Consider the following 18329-nt stretch of genomic DNA (forward strand, 5'->3'; position numbering starts at 1 on the left):
ACAGGATGCATGACGGTGATAAACAGTACAGTCACAAAACAGGAACATGATCAGCCAGGCTTCTCAACTGATTCAGTTAAGAAACTGCAGAGGGTTAATTTTTGCAATCTTGTGTTTGAAGATGGAGACATTAAAACTGAAATGTATGAATCATTACATTTAAACAATGTATTAGTGATAAGAAGTAGCTATTTTTTACATGTGATATTAGCATTTTAAATTTGTTTATATTGTTGAGACATTGACCAGAAATGAGGGGTACAAGTGTTGCCTCACACTTTCAGTGTCAGATCTGCTTTAGAATGTCTGTGTATAAAGTTCTGTAAATGTACTGTTTCTTTAGAAGATGGCCTAACAGAGAATGAACACATTTCAAACTAATGGAGTATAGTACTTTGTATGTTTGTATATGTATATATATATATATAGTTACACTTCAAAACATCTGAAACCCATAACATCGAAATTCATAACATCGAGAGCATAGCATCTAAAATTCATAACCTCTAAAACTCATAATATTGAATTTCATAACATCTAAAAGTGTATTATTAAATGTGTAAATGTTATAGTTTATTCTGTTTATCTTGTGGTATCACTATGAGATGTAGTTTTTATTTCTATAGTTATTATTTATATAGTGTAGGAATGTATACGATTTATATAGTGTGGTGCAGCGGTAGCATTGTTGCCTCACAGCAAGAGGTTCTCCCGTTCGATTCTCGGCTAGAGTGCAGGGAGTGCCTTCTGTGTGCAGTCTGCATGTCCTCCCCGCAGTTTAGTGGGCATTCGAAAGACATGCGTAAATGGGTGTGCCTTCGTTAAAGGTTAGACATCGAGCTGGCACCTCGGCGTTCGTAAAAATCTACTGCCAATCATTAGCGGACTGGAATTCCGCTGTGGCGACAACTAACCAGGAAAAAGCCGAAAGGCAAACAACATATAGTGATCATTTTGCCACTCTGTATGTGTTTTTTAAGCCATACAGATAAATGATAATAGACATTATGTGTACATTCTTTATGGTGATCGTGATACAGTGCGGTTAGGAAATTAACTTTTTCCCACTGTAGTGTGATCTCAGAGTTGGTATATTTAATTTACAGGGGGGTATGAGGGGCAGAGCCTCCCACATGAGGGGTGCAGGCCCCCCCCCCCCCACAGAAACATAATAAAAAGTGTGTTTGTTAGTTTGGTGTCTTTATATGTGGAGGGGATGTTATTTTCAAGTGATTTGTAATGTTCACTGTTATGATGCACATTTTAAATGTTATGAAATTCGATGTTATGGGTTTTAGATGTTTTGGGTTTTAGATGTTATGGTTTAGATATTATGAATTTAGATGTTATGGGTTTTAGATGTTTTGAAGTAGAACTATATATATATATATATATATATATATATATATATATATATATATATATATATATGTGTGTGTGTGTGTGTGTGTGTGTCTCATATTTTATATATATATGTGTGTAGATGTAAAGATGTATATATACAGATATACATGTATATAAAATCCCAGAGTGTGTGTGTGTGTGTGTGTGTGTGTGTGTGTGTGTGTGTGTGTGTGTGTGTGTGTGTGTGTGTGTGTGTGTGTGTGTCTATCCTGTTGGGACAGGGATACATAACAATGTTTATTTAGCAGCAGTGTGCAAGTCTGTTAAACAGCAAGATTAAAGTGCAGAGGCTTAGCAGAGGTGCTAAAAACGTCTAGACTGCCAGATATATATAAACTATTGGCTGTGTGATGAATGTGAAAATCTTTAAATCTTTCCATTATTCTACTGGGTAAATTATACTTATTGGCTGATCTGGCGTTTCATTAACTTTAAACTTGAAAAGTAATCACTGTCACAGGGGGCAAGCTGATGGACTCTGCTACTGTTGGCGCATGTTTGACAAGTGAGTCTAATATAATAGAACCATTTGCGGGTTGGGTGGGTGTGTTCAAGCAACTGATATACTGGTCTGTCATCTTAAAGATGGAGGAACAATCCCATACTACAGTGTTGAGATGTGGTGAGTACCAGGGGTTCTTCAATGTATGTGGCATTTAAGGAATATTGGCACCTGTCAGACCTATTACATACCCTGCCTAAATAAGGTGACATGTATCTGAAGCCACTAATGGGGCATTGTGTGTAAAGTGTTCAGCTGGAGGAGACCAGAGAAGATAACATGACTGTCATTAACCTCCACTGGTGTGGTTGTAAAATTGTCCCCAAAGGATACATACACATGCTTGGCATTGACTGAAATATATTGGCCAGAGTTGCATCTGGGTCTCTGAGTGACTTATGTACATTACAGACTGGACTGGCTTTCATTAACAAGTCAGTTAGCATATCTTCAACTGCCATCTGTTTTTTTCTGTTATCTCCATATGCTACTACCCTCTCCTTCTCCATTTCTAATGTATTACCACCCTTTCTCACCTCTGACGGTGGTGGGGCATTAATCTGGTTTGGTCATCTGGTACATAAAAACATGCAACCTTACGTCCTCATAGCACCTCTTCTGCATGTACCCACTTCTTCCAGCAAATCCAATGACAGAGCATTTTTTTTTTCAAATTCCTGCTCATTTTATGGAATTATCTCCCTTCTCAGTCACAGGCTTTAACTCGCCTTTCAGGTTCAAAAGGGAAAAGCACATCTACTCAATTGAAACCACCGTGAAAACTGCAGATCACTCTAACCCAAACCTGATTTAGTAGTCCTCTCATTGTCAACTTAAATAACTTACTGTTTCACTCCATAAAAGTGCACATAATGGGGGTGAGATTGCACTTGTTTCCATTCAGCTGTGACTGACTCCATTACAGAGGCAGTAAAGTAAGTAGAGTAACATATACTCAGAGTGTATATATTCAAGATGCTCAGCTGTGCCGTAAGTGCTTCCTTTGAAAATACAAATTCTAAATGAGAGCACAGTATTGTGTCAGTAACTGACTTTGCCAGCCATGGACATAACCTGATAGCCATAAGTCTGTATTACAAAACTGCCTGCTTCTTTGAGCAGCTAATCATTTACACAAAATAGAAATGTAATTATGCTATTTATTTGTTCCTTGATAACTGTATATCGACTGGTTGTTCCTCTAGATCTTTTTTCGGGTGTGACTTTAAGCTTAATGGGAAACGGTTGCCGATGTTAACATAAGTAAGTCCAGTGCACATTTGCAAAGCAGACAGAAAAACATTTAGCATTTTAAAAGAAATACGTTTGAGTATAAAAAATGTGTGTAAAACAGGTGCACAGAAAACCGCTACACCATCCGATATGCAAACCTAAAATAAGCTGCATTTAGTATGAATGCCTGTAGACTTTAACAGTTAGGCAGGTTAAATGATATTTCCACACATTCTTAATAAGCAGACAGGTAGCAGTTTCAATCATACTTATGAGGAGAATTTTATGCCAAATATAATTAAGATAAATAAACACGTGTAATGCCGAGGAGTACTGTCTAAGTGGGTGAGTCATCATAGGAGTACCAGCTGCAGGTGATAGCAAAACGTGACCTCAAAGAACCTAAAAACTTGGCTCAACATTAGTTTTTCCATGTCAGAGATGTTTTTTTTATAACTTTGGTCCCAGTATTTTGAGGGTTTTTTGAAAAGTTTATGTTAAAATATTTTTAGTGAGTTTTATAAACTTTGTGATAAATAAAAAGTGACTGCAGAGAGACAGATGAGAATTGTTTTGCATGTGGAAGCATTTCCCAGTAAATGAAATGTAAAAAAAAGGATAAAATGTAGCAAGAACTAGACACAGTATAGCAGTGACAGTAGCAAGGGTTTACAGACTAAAGAAAACAGATGTATGATTCCCAGTCCCCAGAATTATGTCCAACGTATTGAGTATTACCAACCCTTACTTCTTATGCAGAAAGAAAAAACAGATATGTTAATTGCCAGCGGTTGCATTCCTTGTTTATGTTTTAAGAATGATTTCTTGACTGAGCTGGAAATAATACCTTTACACAGCAGGTTACAATAAAGAACTAATGATTTTAGTGAGTAAAATGGGTGTTATGGGGCTTAGGACAGATGTAAGTTGTAAGTTATTATATGCTGGTGACAACCTTTGCCCCAGATTGGAAGAAAAACTAATATTCAAAAAGGAACTGGAACAGTGTTTAAAGCTGAAATCCCAATGGACTAAAATGGGGCATTAAGAAATCCCTAATAGCCATGAAGGAGCACAAGTAAAGGTAAGTAAGTAAGGATAATGTTGGTATAAAGGGGGAACATAAGATAGGTGAAGTGGAGAGTGATGCTGCGTAGGACCCACGTTTAGCAAGTAAGATTAGTCAACTGCATATGGTACTTGTGGACAGAGATGTCAACACTGTTGCTTTAATGGAAACATGGCCTACTAAGAGATAAGAACCGAGATAGCCTGTTCCGTGCTTAAGGATGTTGAGGAAAGATGGAAAAGCTAACAGGGTGATAATGCATATCCAAAAAGAGATAACGTGTACAGTAGAAGTGGGTGAAAAAGGAAAGGAGGATGTTGAAGAATTCACTGATTATACTGGGGCTAAAGGTGCAGACCACCCCCTCAGTGGTTGGTTGGTACCAGTATGTAGATCACTGCATGCAAGAAGGAATGATGAGCAAAGAGGTAAGTTGTGGTAGTATAGGACCTTAATGTTCCAGCATTTAACTGTAATATATCCACACTGAGGTAAGGAGTTGCAGATGACAGAAGCTCTGGTTGAAGATGGATTCAAAAAGAAATGGAAAATTATGACAAGGAAAGATAAGTTTTTGATCTGGTTTTCATATTAGTAAATGGAATGGAGGTGTTAAAATAAGCAAACAGACAAACAACATTAATGGGACACACTGCAACTCATTATTCTGGGAGGTGGCATGAAAGGGGCATTTAGATCAGAGGTGTATGATTGCAGAAGCTTTAACTTCAGGTTTTTGGGAAGCTTGAAGGGAAGGAATAGTAAGGAGTAGGAGGAGAGGTAACAATAGTGAAGGAACTGTGGTGAGACATTTAGCAAGAAGTGAACCAGGAAATACAGAGTTTTATAAAGAGGACAAGAAAATATGGAGACACGAGACATCCAGCATGGCTAACATTAGGCAAGAAGGGCTTACAAAAGAGATAAGGATATGCATGTGCAGTGACCATAGAGAAGAAAAAAGTATACAAGGTAATAAGGCAAGTCAGCAAAGGTCAGCCAGCAGGCCAATTAACATCCTGAATGAATTCCCTCCAACATGTCTAATTTATGTTGCAGATGAGGTTTAGGTCTCCAGATTTCGTATTTCTGATACTATTTGTTTTGTGGATGTGCAACAGGTTCATCAGGGCTGGATAAGAGAGTGCTTTGTAAGCCAGGCTTAGGTCGCCTCTTAGCTGTCTGCAGGAGACTGAGTATAAAGTTAGGATTTTGGGGTGATTTGTTTAGGACATGTTGTCTATAATATGTATTATTTTATGAGGAATCCCTGTGGATGTAGTTGTTGCATATACCTGATCACATGCATACCAAAGAGTCATTGTACTCAATGATTCATCTGTTGATGGCCAAGTACAATGGAACAATGACATCTTTGGACCTGGATACCATATCCTTGTTTATAAGTTGCGCAACATGGAATGATTTCCGTACTACAGAAGACACATTTTAGTCAAAGACCAAAACACTGTCAACATGTGTTCACAAATCTCTGACTACTAGATCTACTGTTAGGGATGTATTATCAATGTAGAAATTTCCAGGAGTGGCCATCTTTCTGAAATGTACTACGATGCTTTTCTTGGCATTGAGTTTTAGATGGCAACTGTTGCACCAGTTATTAGTCAGGCTTGCACAAGTTATTAGTCAGGCCTTCTTTGAGGGTATTCGTGTCTTTGGAGGATTAGATGACTTTGCTTAGTTTGCAATTGTATGTGAACTTGGTCAGCCAGAGGCCTTTGACATTAGCCTTGACTTTAAAGAAGTAAATGCCCCAGTACTGAGCCCTGTAAGACTCTGCTAGTGACTGACCTTTTCCTGGAGGTAAGCTCCCCTATCCTCTCTTCTTGGGCCCTATTGGTGGGTGATGTAGGGGTGTATATCTAATAACATGAGCTTGACTACAATGCCTGAGTAGGTTATTTTTTCAAATGATTTGGCTAGGTTGAGGTAGGCAGTGTGCATCATTTTGCCCTTATCCACTGCCTTGGTGACCTTCTTGAAGAAATCTACCAGGTTGAGTAGGAACAAACTGCCCTTGAAGAAACCAAACTGGGTTGGATTCAATGTCTAAAGGTTTCCTGTGTCATTATTTATCATATCCATGATAATTTCTTCTGTCTTCTATATATGAGACTAGTCAGGCTTATGGGTCTGTTGTTTCCTGGGTCTGTGGACAGCCCACCCTTGCGCAGAGGGTTAACAGTTGCAGTCTTCCATTTGTTTGGCGTGACACCTGGTTGGAGACTATGGTTAAATAAATTCATAGAGTGTTACTAAGTTAACGACCCGGGCGGGGCTTTCTAAGCCTAGCCAAGTTTTTCCAAAAGAATAATGATATCCTGTATCCAAGTAAGACATTGGGGGCTACGCATTTATAAGCTACCTCTGTCCACAAGAGACGTGGGTGTCAGCCCTGATGTAAAGTTCAGGTTCCCCATCCACTGCTGTAGGTTGTGCTTAAACTAGTTAATAGATAAACTCAGCTTCACATGGATGGGAAGCCTGTTCCTTAGGACAGGCAGTTTCCAGGACACATATGTCTCTTTCCCTCATGTTCTGTTTAAGTCACAGACAAAATTCAAGTCCCTAGACCCTTCTATTTCTGGTACACTTTGACTTACGAATATGTAGAAGATTCACAACTGTGGGGTTTGCAAAGGCCTTGTAAGCCAGGCATAGATCACCCTTCAGCAATCTATAGCAGACTGAATAGAGGGAAAGGGTTTTAAGGCACTCTGCATACGGCAGGTTTGTTATACCTTATATTCTTTTATAAGGACTGTCTGAGGTCACTCTAGTTGCTGCATATGTCTGGTCAAGTACATACCAAAGGAAGAATTGTACTCTATGATTGGTCTGATAAGGGTGGAGTACAGTGGGATAATAACCTTTTTAGACCAAGATATCATGCATTTGCTTATAAGTTGCAAAACATAAAAAGGATTTCCTCACCACTGTGGTCATGTGGTGGTCGAAGGTTAGACTACTGTCTACGTGCGTACCCGGATCCCTGACTGCTGGGTCAACTCTTAGTGCTGTATTATCAACATGGTAATTAGCCTGGATGGCTGACTTCTCAAAGGGTGCAATTATGCATTTCTTAGCATTAAATTTTAGACCATGGCTTTAGCAACATTTGTTAGTCAGAGCTAGACCTTCTTAAAAAATGGTGGAGTCTGCAGGGGAGTCAGTGATAACCCCCAGCTTGCAATCATCTGCAGACTTAGACAGCCATAAATCTTCAGCATTTGCTTCCATTTCAGAGAAATAGTTGCCAAAAAGTAGCAGGCCCACTACCAAGCCCTGGGGGACTCCGCTACTAACTGGCCTGTTGGTGGTGACTGGCCTCTTGGTGGAAGTAGCCTTATCTCTTTTGACCACCTGGGTCCTGTCACTGAGGTAACTGGCTATCCAGCAAGCAGGTGATAAAAAGTTTATACCTAAATTAGTGAGCTTGTCTATAATAAATACTGATTCTAACAGGCCCAATAGGTCATGTTTCATGCTAAGGAGGCATCCTGGGATATTGTTGGGGCCCATCGACACAGTGTTTTTGGCCTTAGAGAATGTATTGAGGAGCTGTTCCCTAGTGATAGTTTATGGAGGAGTAGTCAACTACAAAGTGAGGGAAGGGGTTTGAACCTTGCTGTAAGCCTCAGTGCTAACTGATAATGCAGTGGGCTAGTGTTCCCCATTGCAAACCACTTTCTAAGCAATGTATGTGCACTACTTTTGTCCATTATGCATTTCAACTTTCCTTCCAGGCTAAATAAATGTGGACAGCGTAGTTCTTTAAACTGTGTGTGCATTTCCACTGCTGTATCTATTCTACCATATCTGGTATGTATCCCCACTAAGCTAGATGACTAGTAATCAGAAATCAGGCTAATTTATAGATGTGTTGGTTTAAATTAGTTGAAATGTTTCTCTATATTTCCTTGTTAAGTAATTTACTAATACTTACCTTTGCTACTACCAGCAGTGTTGTAAGACTTTTGATATCATCTGTAATGTTTCATTTAAAATACATGTTTGTGGTTTAACTTCTGTTTCTCCACATTCTTTGATTACCAGCAATCCATTTGTTCTGTAGGCTTTGTATCCCTCTGCTTCAGTAACTTTTGTCTGCAACCACTTCCTTCCCCAACCCCTCCTCTGTTACTGTCTCCAGACTTTAGCTTGCCAGTATATGACAGTATCTTCAGTTTTAGATTGTCTCAATTATACACTGTTAGGTAAACATCTTGAGTAAAATGTAACATTGTGATAAGTTAAAACATGTCCTTGATGTCAGGTCCCTCTGATATTTTTTGTTTTTTTTTCCTCAGAAAAACTTGACCTTGTTATTTCTTTCTGTCATACCTCTCAAACACCTGTTGTTAAAGATCATGACAGTGACTTTTAAAATCATAGTAGAGGGTCAAAAAGAGGAGCACTTTCTTATTTTTCAGAATAGAAGGTCTTTATATGCTAGCCCCTATATTGCTGATGGTAGTGAATCTTTGTGTAGGTCTAATGTATGTGTCTAATAAAGTACGTACACATAAATATGCCTAACTATATGAAGAACGTCATAAATCTAGGAAGAAAAAGACCAAATCTGAGGGCAAAAATCACAGTAATGTATGTAAACTGTAGCAGGTGAGAGGTATTCTGGTGTTTTCCATCACCAGCTGAGTCTTTCTTCTTAAGGAAAGAATTCCCGTTACCAGCTGGATCTTCAATCTTCAAGAAGGCAAACCTATAGGTAGTCCATGTTGTTGTCATCAGTCATTACACCAGGGAGGGAGCTGGCCACAGTTGTGTCCATCATAGTGCTCTTCAGTTGTTTTTTTATTTAAATATGCACCTATGTGATTGTCTTTAAGAGGCCTAGCATGCTGTGACCGTGTGAGTGCATGTACACGCACATATGCTTACCTACACAAATGACAAAGAATCCTCTGGCTCTTCCCTTTGAAACATAAAGCTGTATTGTATCTATGTGTAGTTTTCACCACGGAGTGTCACATCCAAGAGCTGTCACAATCCCTTCTATCTGATAGGATCTAGCCTTTCCCACTCAAACCTACTGTGGCTGATCCCTGTAGCTTTCCAAGTCAGTACCTTATACCTTATTTCCACACTTTCAGGATGGTGTAACTCCTTTTTTTTATCCTCCTGATCTAGTATTCATAAATTAGTTATATTACCGGTTTGTTTTATCACAGCCCTAGGTAAGTATTTTTCACCTACCCTTCATAACACTTACAACATATCATCCACACTTCTATTAATAATCATGAGTCCTGTTTATGTCTGCTTGGTACATGTTAAACTGAATTGGTCATGTTCTGAAGCAAGTGTAACAGATTTTTGGAGGTGAACAGAGCCTCTTACCATATGCAATATCAAATTATACAGACTGCGGTGGTGGTGCTGCGGTAGCATTGTCGCCTCACAGTAAGATGTTGTCCTGTGTGGAGACATGCATGAATGGGCTTACCTTCGTTGAAGGTTGTGCATCAGGGCCAGCAACTCGGCACGTAAAAATCTACTGACAATCATTAGCGGACCGGAGTTCCACTGTGGTGACCCTTAACCGGGAAAAAGCCGAAAGACACAAACAAACAGTTTGTGGAGCAAAGGTGTGTTGTTTTTGCATTCGATTTTGTTGATAAAGACAGCTTTCTGAAAGTTTCCTTGGAGCTAAAAAAACCCTGCCATAATACCGTGAAAAACTGAACCTCACAGTGTCTCGCCACCTATATTAATGTATAGGCTATTGTATTCCTATGCTAAATACATCAGCAGGAATTTCTTACTTCCTAGAAAGACCGCATCATGTAGGTGGCAGTCATGCACTACACAAAACATACCCTGATCACTCCAAGGTCTTCAACACTATTCTCCATGCTAGCATCATAAAGGGGCTAAACATTTTAGATATTGACTCATCTGCAGTAAGACGAGTAGCAAACTGGCTTAAAGACTAGACAGTGTAAGTTGCAGGTACATCATAAGAAAGTATGAAAGTGACCATCAGTGTTTCTTGAGAGGTCAGTACAGCGACATCTCCTTTATGTCATTCACTTCTCAGATCTCCAGAGAGCTAAGACCTGTGGTTAACAACATTTGCAGATGTCTGAAAACAGGGGGTTGTTGCAAAATCACCCTCTGACACCCAAACCCTCCTTAAAGAACTCTCTGTAGTTAACTCTTGGTGTACTAAAAAATGAGCTCAAACTAAATGCTGAAAAGTGTAGTATTAGTGTTGGTAGTCAACATACCTAGCAGCATAGGTTCATAGATTCATAGGTAAGTACTAGGCTATCTGCCTGAGGGCATCTATAAGCCTAGCCAGAATGTTTTGGCTTTAGCTGCCCCCTTAGATTAGTTCCCTGTGCCTCGGTCCAGCAGAGCTTTTAGTTCCCTGTGCTTCTGTCCAGCAGAGCCACTGCAGTGATCCCCGAGGTAAATTTTCTGTTTCCCATCCACTCGTCAAGGTTTCTCTTGAAGAGTGTTAGTGAGGGGCTCTGCCTAATGTAGATTGGAATCCTGTTCCAAAGCATGTGGAGTCTCTGGGACAGGAATCTATCCCTCCAGCACGTCCTATTTATCGTTGTGGTGAGGTTTAGATCCCTAGAGCATGTGGCTCTTGGGGATTTGTTTTTTTTTTTAGGTGGAGCAATTCCATCAATTCTGGGTTGGACATGGTCTTGTATGTCAGGCAGAGATCACATCTGAGTAAGCGGTATGCAACTGAGTACAGCTGGAGTTTCTACAGTCGGGCTGCATACGGCATATGTTTGAGGCCAGTAATTCTCTTGGTGAGGTACTTCTGTGGTCTTTCCAGCTGTTGCAGGTGTCTTGTAAGGTACATCCCAAATGAGGCATTGTACTCTATGATGGGTCTAATGAGTGATGAGTAGAGGGGCACAATAACCCTCTTTTGTTCTAGATGCGAACCCTTTTGTGATTAGGTGGGCCACATAGAAGGATTTTCTAACCACCTTGGCAATATGATTATCAAATGAGAGATTACTGTATACTTGGGTCTCCAGATCCCCATAGCCGGCCTTAGGCATAGGCCAACTAGACAGCCACCTAGGGCATCGCTGTAGCAGGGGTGCTTTTCCAGTATTTATTTAGTGTAGGTAGACCAGGATGTGGGCACCAGATGGTGTATTAAGGGGCACCGTGGAGCCCTTTTGACTAGGGTACTAGTTGACCTAAGGCCACTCCTGCAGATCCTAGTTGACCTAAGGCCACTCCTACAGATCCCTTATTACATTTTCTGTATTTAGGGGACTACCACGTATGTGGTAGTTAGCGGCTACTTTGTTTTTTCCAAAGGGGATGACTGTGCACTTTTTGGCATTTAGCCCGAGGCTATGATTTTGACACCAGGTATCTGTCTCAGTGAGACCCTTCTGGAGGATGTCTGTATCAGCTGGAGAGTCAAGAGTTGATAACCTCCTCTCTTTAGACCATCATGTGACAATGGTTGTCAGAAAATCCTTTTATCTAACACAGATGATTTTCAAAGGAATTTCATCAAGGTCTAAAGAGGTAGCCACTCCTTTATAATCAAGTCAGCATTGATTAGATCAGTTTTTGAGTATAACACCCTCTTCAGGATGTATCCTAGTAAACATATCAGACAACTAAAAAGACTCCAAAGGTTTCTAACCAAAAAGATTGTATACCTAAAGTGTCAGAGCTACTAAGAGGGGCCAGAAGCTCTTTCCATGTATTTAGTATTTTATAGAATTTTGAAAGGAGATCTGTGTCTCTCGCCATGCCATTTGAGACCCAGTTGCCATAGATATCCTGCATCTCCACAAGTCCATTATCCCTACCAATAATAAATCTTAACTCTTTACCAACAGTTAAATAAAACATGATGGAGGGATTGGTTTATAGTCCAACATCTGCCAAACCACTGGGGTAAACATCCCCTGTATGCTAAGTAATGCAACTCGCTATTTTCCTTTAAACATAGTCTAGTTGACTGAATAGGTAGCCATAAATTTACCCTGGGATTCCTACAGCAGAAGGGAGGTGCAGCATGAGGGAGAGTATTTCCAGGGTATGAATGGTAATAAGACTTAGTGCTATGGAATATTTATGAAATCTATGAAAGCTGTCAACTGGGTCTTGCAGGTGGTACACCTTACCTTGAAACCATCTTGTGATGATGTAGCAGTGAAACCACATTGCAACTTAGAAACTGCTTTTCTGAAGAAGATGCTCTTGCTTACTTAGAATGTGAATAATTGCCCATACCTACCATGACTTCACTTTCTGGGTGTGGTTATAGGGAGCAGACTGAGTACACAATGAAGCACACCCTAAGTCGTTTTTTTTTTTTGCAGAACCACTTGCAACTTAAACGACAGGAGTGCAACTGGAAATTAACTTAATTGTAAAACGAATACTGTTCAGAATGTGAGAAATGCACTTAAAGCCTTTCTTAAGTATGTTTTTCCTATTACTTTTCTATATACAATGCTGTGCTGCATGGTGAGAACTCTAAATTCATGATATGTTAGTCACTGATTCAAGCATTATCCAGTATATTTTGTGCTTGGTTAGGTACAGTACAGATCTGTTATTTTAGTTATGTTGTTTCAAGAGGGCATTTATGTCTCTTTGAATCATAACTGAAAAGGGTCCTTGAACCTGCTTAAGTTTTCAGTTAAAAAAGGAATAAATAAATAAGTTGTCCCACTCTACAGCCTGTAGATTAATAACATTGCACAATCCTGCCCTGCACTGACCTGGCTCATAATGCCCAGAGTGTATGCTGCTCCCGAGCTGTACCGCTCAACCTCTGAGCATTAAAAATCAGAACACTATCTGGCCTTTAAAAATCAGAGCAGAAGGTCAGAAAGAGGAACAAATTTTGCTTTTCACAGTAGACTTTCTCTACAAGGCCCTATATACCACTGATCTGGAATCTTTATATAAGCTTATTTTACTCATTAAGGTATGTAGCCAGAAGAAGGTCTAGGAGGAGCAGGGCTAAATCGGAGACTCAGAATCGTAGCAGTGTGTGTACATTTTAGCAGTGGAGAGGTTTGTCTCAAGCTATTATTAAAGGTCATGCCTGGAAACTTTATACTCAAACCTTTCCCCTTTGTCTTTAGTCAGCATGCACTCCTGCATATTCAAAATGTGGTGATTCCTTTGTGGTCACCATGGAATTACAGATTTTCTTGCCTACCTAAACAGTACTCAGTATCTACGTATAAACATAAATGTGTGTGCGTGTGTTTGTGCATGCGCATGAGCCTAGAGGCACTTCGATAACATTCAGTTGTATTCTGATAGCTTATTCTCACTGTTTTCCAATACTCAGTTATCACATACATGATAATTGCCTTTTCTATGTTTAGATCATCCACTGTTTTATTAGAACTCTTCACATCAGCATACAGCAATTTTAGATTTCCAATAGGTCTATTTTTTCACTGTGCTTTACCTTACCTCAAAACCCTGTTGAATCTGTTTCAAATGATTCCTCTAATATCCGAATGTATCTGCTACCATACAAACCCAAATGTCTGCAAACAAGTTATTTTTCTTAAAGATTATACAATGCAGCAATATCTGTTATTCCTTTTATACAGGCACAGGCCATATACTGAACCTCTGGCATTATAAGTCTGATTCTTGACTATATTAATTAGGTAAAATTAGGTAAAAATGCCTAAGACATCCAAAGACATGCATCTGGAGCATTTCTCCCCGGGCCTCCGCTGAAAACAGGCTCTGTGGAACCTAGTCGGACATTCCAGGTCAACAAATGATAAATAAATAAATAAATAAATATAAATTTCCAGCTTCCTATGCTATGAGATTAGTGGTCTTTTCAGTAATATTTTATTAGTAATCCGTGACTTAAGTTGCTTTACTATCATTTTTTTGGTTGTTATAAGTGACAGACATCCTGTATGTATCATATTCATAGTTTTGTTACTGTCATTTACCATAATGTTGCATAGCTTGCAGACACAACTGTATCATCAGTGTTGTTTGCCTTTAACTATTGATACAAGGTGATGCCACATACCCACAGTGAAGCTTTATTGCCAGTATTTGCCTTTAGTTATGGAAGCAACTTGATTGTGCTGTTGTGAACATGGCTGTGTTCTACACAAACGCAACTACATTACTGAGATTGCACTATGGGGTAAACAACTCATGGCTGTGTTTTGCACACACAGCTATATTGTGTACTGAGACACAACTATATTGTGTACTGAGATTGCACTGTGGGGTAAACAACTCATGGCTGTGTTGTGCATACACTCAACTGTATTGTGTACTAAGACACTCAACTGTATTGTGTACTGAGATTGCACTGTGGGGTAAACAACTCATGGGTGTGCTGGAAATGGGGTTTTGGCAAGTGGACACAATAAAAAATCAAACAAGCAAAAAAAAAAAAAGCTTTTTACTTAAATTCTTAGTAACATAAAAGAAAAATGACAATAACAATGTGTTTTGTCACTGAAGGGATGAAGAAATGCATGTATATCAGTGCCAAAATGATTGTCATCCAAGGTCACACTAAGGCAGATTCAGTGCGATCTTTTGTTAATGATGTTTTGCAGTACCAGATGAATGTAGTCATTGTCTGACAGACTTTGGATGTGGTATACTGCAAAAACAAAAGTTCCTCATGTTCCAGATAGATCATGTGAGCAATATAATAAAAACTCTATTCTGTTTTTTTTTCCCTTTTCTGTTCCTGTCCAGAAATTTATAAATATGTTCCAGCCTTCAGTCTTTGCAGACATTAACTATTTCAGGTGATAGTATCCGAGTTATGTGAAATTAACTTTATCTATTGCATTACCATGGTTCTTATTTTTTTATTTTAACAGAATGATATCTATGAGTGGGCACGAGACCACAGAGTCCACCATAAGTACTCAGAGACAGACGCAGATCCTCACAATGCAAGTCGTGGGTTTTTCTTCTCCCATATTGGCTGGCTGCTAGTGCGGAAGCACCCTGATGTCATCGCAAAGGGCAAGCTGCTGAACCTAAGTGACCTGAAAGCTGATAAAATCGTCATGTTTCAGAGACGGTATGTATTCTTATCTGCAGAGATTACTTGTTTTTCTCCATTGTGAGATCAAATGCACTGTGATTGCTTTCAAATTATTCAAAGTCTAGCAATAAAGAGCTTTCATTCTGTACATTTCAGATAGCAGAGTGGATGGGCTGTTGTCTGTAATGCCATTGACTTGGGTTTGAGTTACAGTTCAAGTGCTGCAGGTTAGGTTTTGGAAGGGAAGAACTGTGTGACAAGACATACTGTATTTTGTTCAGTTGCCTCACACTGTTTCACAGCTGGAGACTGTGTACTGAGGCAGGGCTTTCATGGTTGATTAGTGGGTATAGATTGTGACTAGTCATATTGGATGTGCTTGGGAGCACGAGCATCCAGCAGTGATGACCTTTTGCTCCAAGTGTCTGCAGCGAGCAGTGGGTTATGGTTTAAACCAAATAATCCTCATGTTTCCAGAATGATGGCACTGCTTACTACCTCTTCACTCTTACAAATTGTGGGAACAAATAAACTGCTGTGGGATGGTTCTTGGGATGGTTAATACCTTCCTCTTGGCAGGGACTAGAAGAAAAGTGATGATTAAAAATAAACCCTACTTACATATAGAACGCATGCAACATTTCTTGTTATTTACTAATATTACTCAGTCCAGCTGTGTGTCATGCAGGGCTAAAGCCCTGACCGTGACCCAAACTTCCCTGAGTTTGAGTAGTGTCTTAGGCACTGCAGGTGTCGGAAGGTGATGGTAAGTTTAAATGGTCTAAGTCCACTTGCCCATTTGGAAGGGAATGGAGGTTCCCAACAGCCAGTCTTCACTATGCAGGCAGAGGCTGTCACAGAGCCAAAAAGGCCAGAACTTAAGATGAGGGTTGGTGATCCCAGGCTTGAAGATACTATTCCTCAGTATCATGTGGGTGAAGGAAAATACATGCACAAAAAGGGTGCAGGACACCCTTTGGCGACATGGTTGCGCATGTCAGCCACCAGGAGTGAGGTGAGAGCTTTAATAGAAACGCTGTCTTTGCTCGGGTGGCAATGAGGGAACAAACCAGATCAATGGCTGCCTGGATGGTGACTCCTCTGGTCTGCACTCCCTTGGTGCTGTATAGACAAACAAATGGGCACAAGATTAACAGGGTCGGCTTAATGGTCAGTAGGCATGGAGGCTCACAGAAAGAAAATAATCACTTTGATAAGTGAGCACTCTTTTTGTAGCCATTACTGCTAAAACATGTTCTGTTCATTTCTGGTTGGAAATGCTAGACACTGAATTAGCTTTTAGTGGACCTGTAGCTGATTCTGCTGCACGTTAAACTACTTTAACATTTTTGTTTCTGTAAATCTAACTGTATTATTTTACTTTACAGTTTCATGTCCAGGCATTAAAAGCTGTACCTGCAACATTGATATTTAATTATTTGATCAAACTCATAGAGACTGTTTGTAAGATGAGCGAGGTTTACTCAGCGCTCGCAGTTAATGTTCACCTGCCTGCTGTTATTAATTTCCATTACAATTCAGTATCACTTCAGGACTACAAACCTCAGCAGGCGGTCTTCAATGGCATCCTTAGGTTTACTGCTGTAAAGCTTTTGCGTAGATTAAATACGGTTGATATGAATTTTCCAGTGCAAGTGCCTTTTACTCGCTTTTTGTCTTCTGAGACTGACCAGCCAAATAAGCCAATAAAAGCAATTACATACATACAAATATTTCAACCACAGGCATTAATGATTCATGCTCTTCTGTCTTGCCAGTATTCCAAACACTTGTTCCCGTAATAAGTGTCCAGGCTGTTCTTAAAATATCTAAACTAGTACTTGCTTCAATGTAATTTGGTAGTCTGTTCCATGCATCAGCTGTTCTGTCAGAGAACCAATTAGTACACTTCTCATTCCTATAGAATCTTCTACATAGGTTATCTGATGATTCTCTAGTACTTTGTGATAATCCCAAACATTCTCAGAGGTAGTTATTTCTAAATGCCCTATATACTTGAATAAGATCTCCTCTCAGATATCTGTAGGAGATACTGTACAATGTCAGATATTTTAGTCTTTCATAATAACTTAAATTTTCACATCCATGGATGCTCTTGGTATGTTTCAACTATACTCTTTCCAGTTTATTCATGCTTGTTTTCTTATAAGATTTCAATATTGTTATTCCATACTCAAGTTTAGGTCTAATGTAACTAACAAACAATGACTTCATCATTTTTTGATTTCCTAGACTTTATAAATCTTTTTATACAACCTATAGTTCTATAACTATTATTAACCAATTGGTTAGATAAACTCATAGCTGAATATATCCCATGTACCCAGATCCTTAAATGAGTCTATAGTTTCAATCGCTGTGTGCTGTATTAAATATTCACCTTTCAATTTATGTCTCCCAAATCTCATATGCTTAGTTTTTGATGCATTTATCAGCATATTGTTCTCCTGTGCCCAAATGGTCAATTTAGTCAAGTTATTTGGCAGACGTGCCTTATCTGTAACACATGTAGTCAGTTTACTCAGTTTGAGGTCATCTGCATATAGACAATAGAACACCTCAGATGAAAAAGTTAGGTCTGAAAGATGCAATCTAAACAACTAAGGGCCTAGGACAGAGCCCTGTGGGACACCCTAGCTGTAACCCAGGATTTCACCTGTTCAGTTGCTGTATGATACTTGCTATGTCCTATTTGTAAACCATGCAGCTATCCATCTTCTCAAGAGTACATCAACACCTAGTTGTACTAATTTATTGATCAGTGTTTTGTGTATGACCATGTCAAATGCTGAAGTTAAATCTATATAAATTATATCACAGCACAATTTTTCATTTGTAGCTGTTATTATATTGTTCTAGAACATCATGTTACAGGTGGTAATAGATCTATTTTCAACATATGCATGCTGATCTATGGTTTCAAGTCCCAATCTATCCAGTTCTGACAGTAACTTATCCAAGACTACCTTCTCCATTATTTTTCTACAACATGAAAGTAGACTTAAGGGTCTATATGACTCTGGGTTTGTCCTACTCCCCTTTCCCTTAAAGAC

General features: G+C 39.3%; 1 protein-coding gene across 2 annotated transcripts in view; it reads left to right on the plus strand.

Moving 5' to 3' along the window:
* Positions 1 to 18329, plus strand: part of SCD (stearoyl-CoA desaturase) — a 110379-nt gene that overhangs the window by 64202 nt on the left and 27848 nt on the right. For both annotated transcript variants that reach the window (XM_044056481.1, XM_044056480.1), the window contains exon 4: positions 15086 to 15291. In XM_044056481.1, the coding sequence (XP_043912416.1) occupies positions 15086 to 15291 (206 nt within the window). The remainder of the gene's footprint in view (positions 1 to 15085; positions 15292 to 18329) is intronic.

This window comes from Protopterus annectens, chromosome 14.part0 (genome assembly GCF_019279795.1).
Source record: "Protopterus annectens isolate FY-2018-M chromosome 14.part0, PAN1.0, whole genome shotgun sequence".
Classification (NCBI taxonomy): Eukaryota; Metazoa; Chordata; order Ceratodontiformes; family Protopteridae; genus Protopterus; species Protopterus annectens.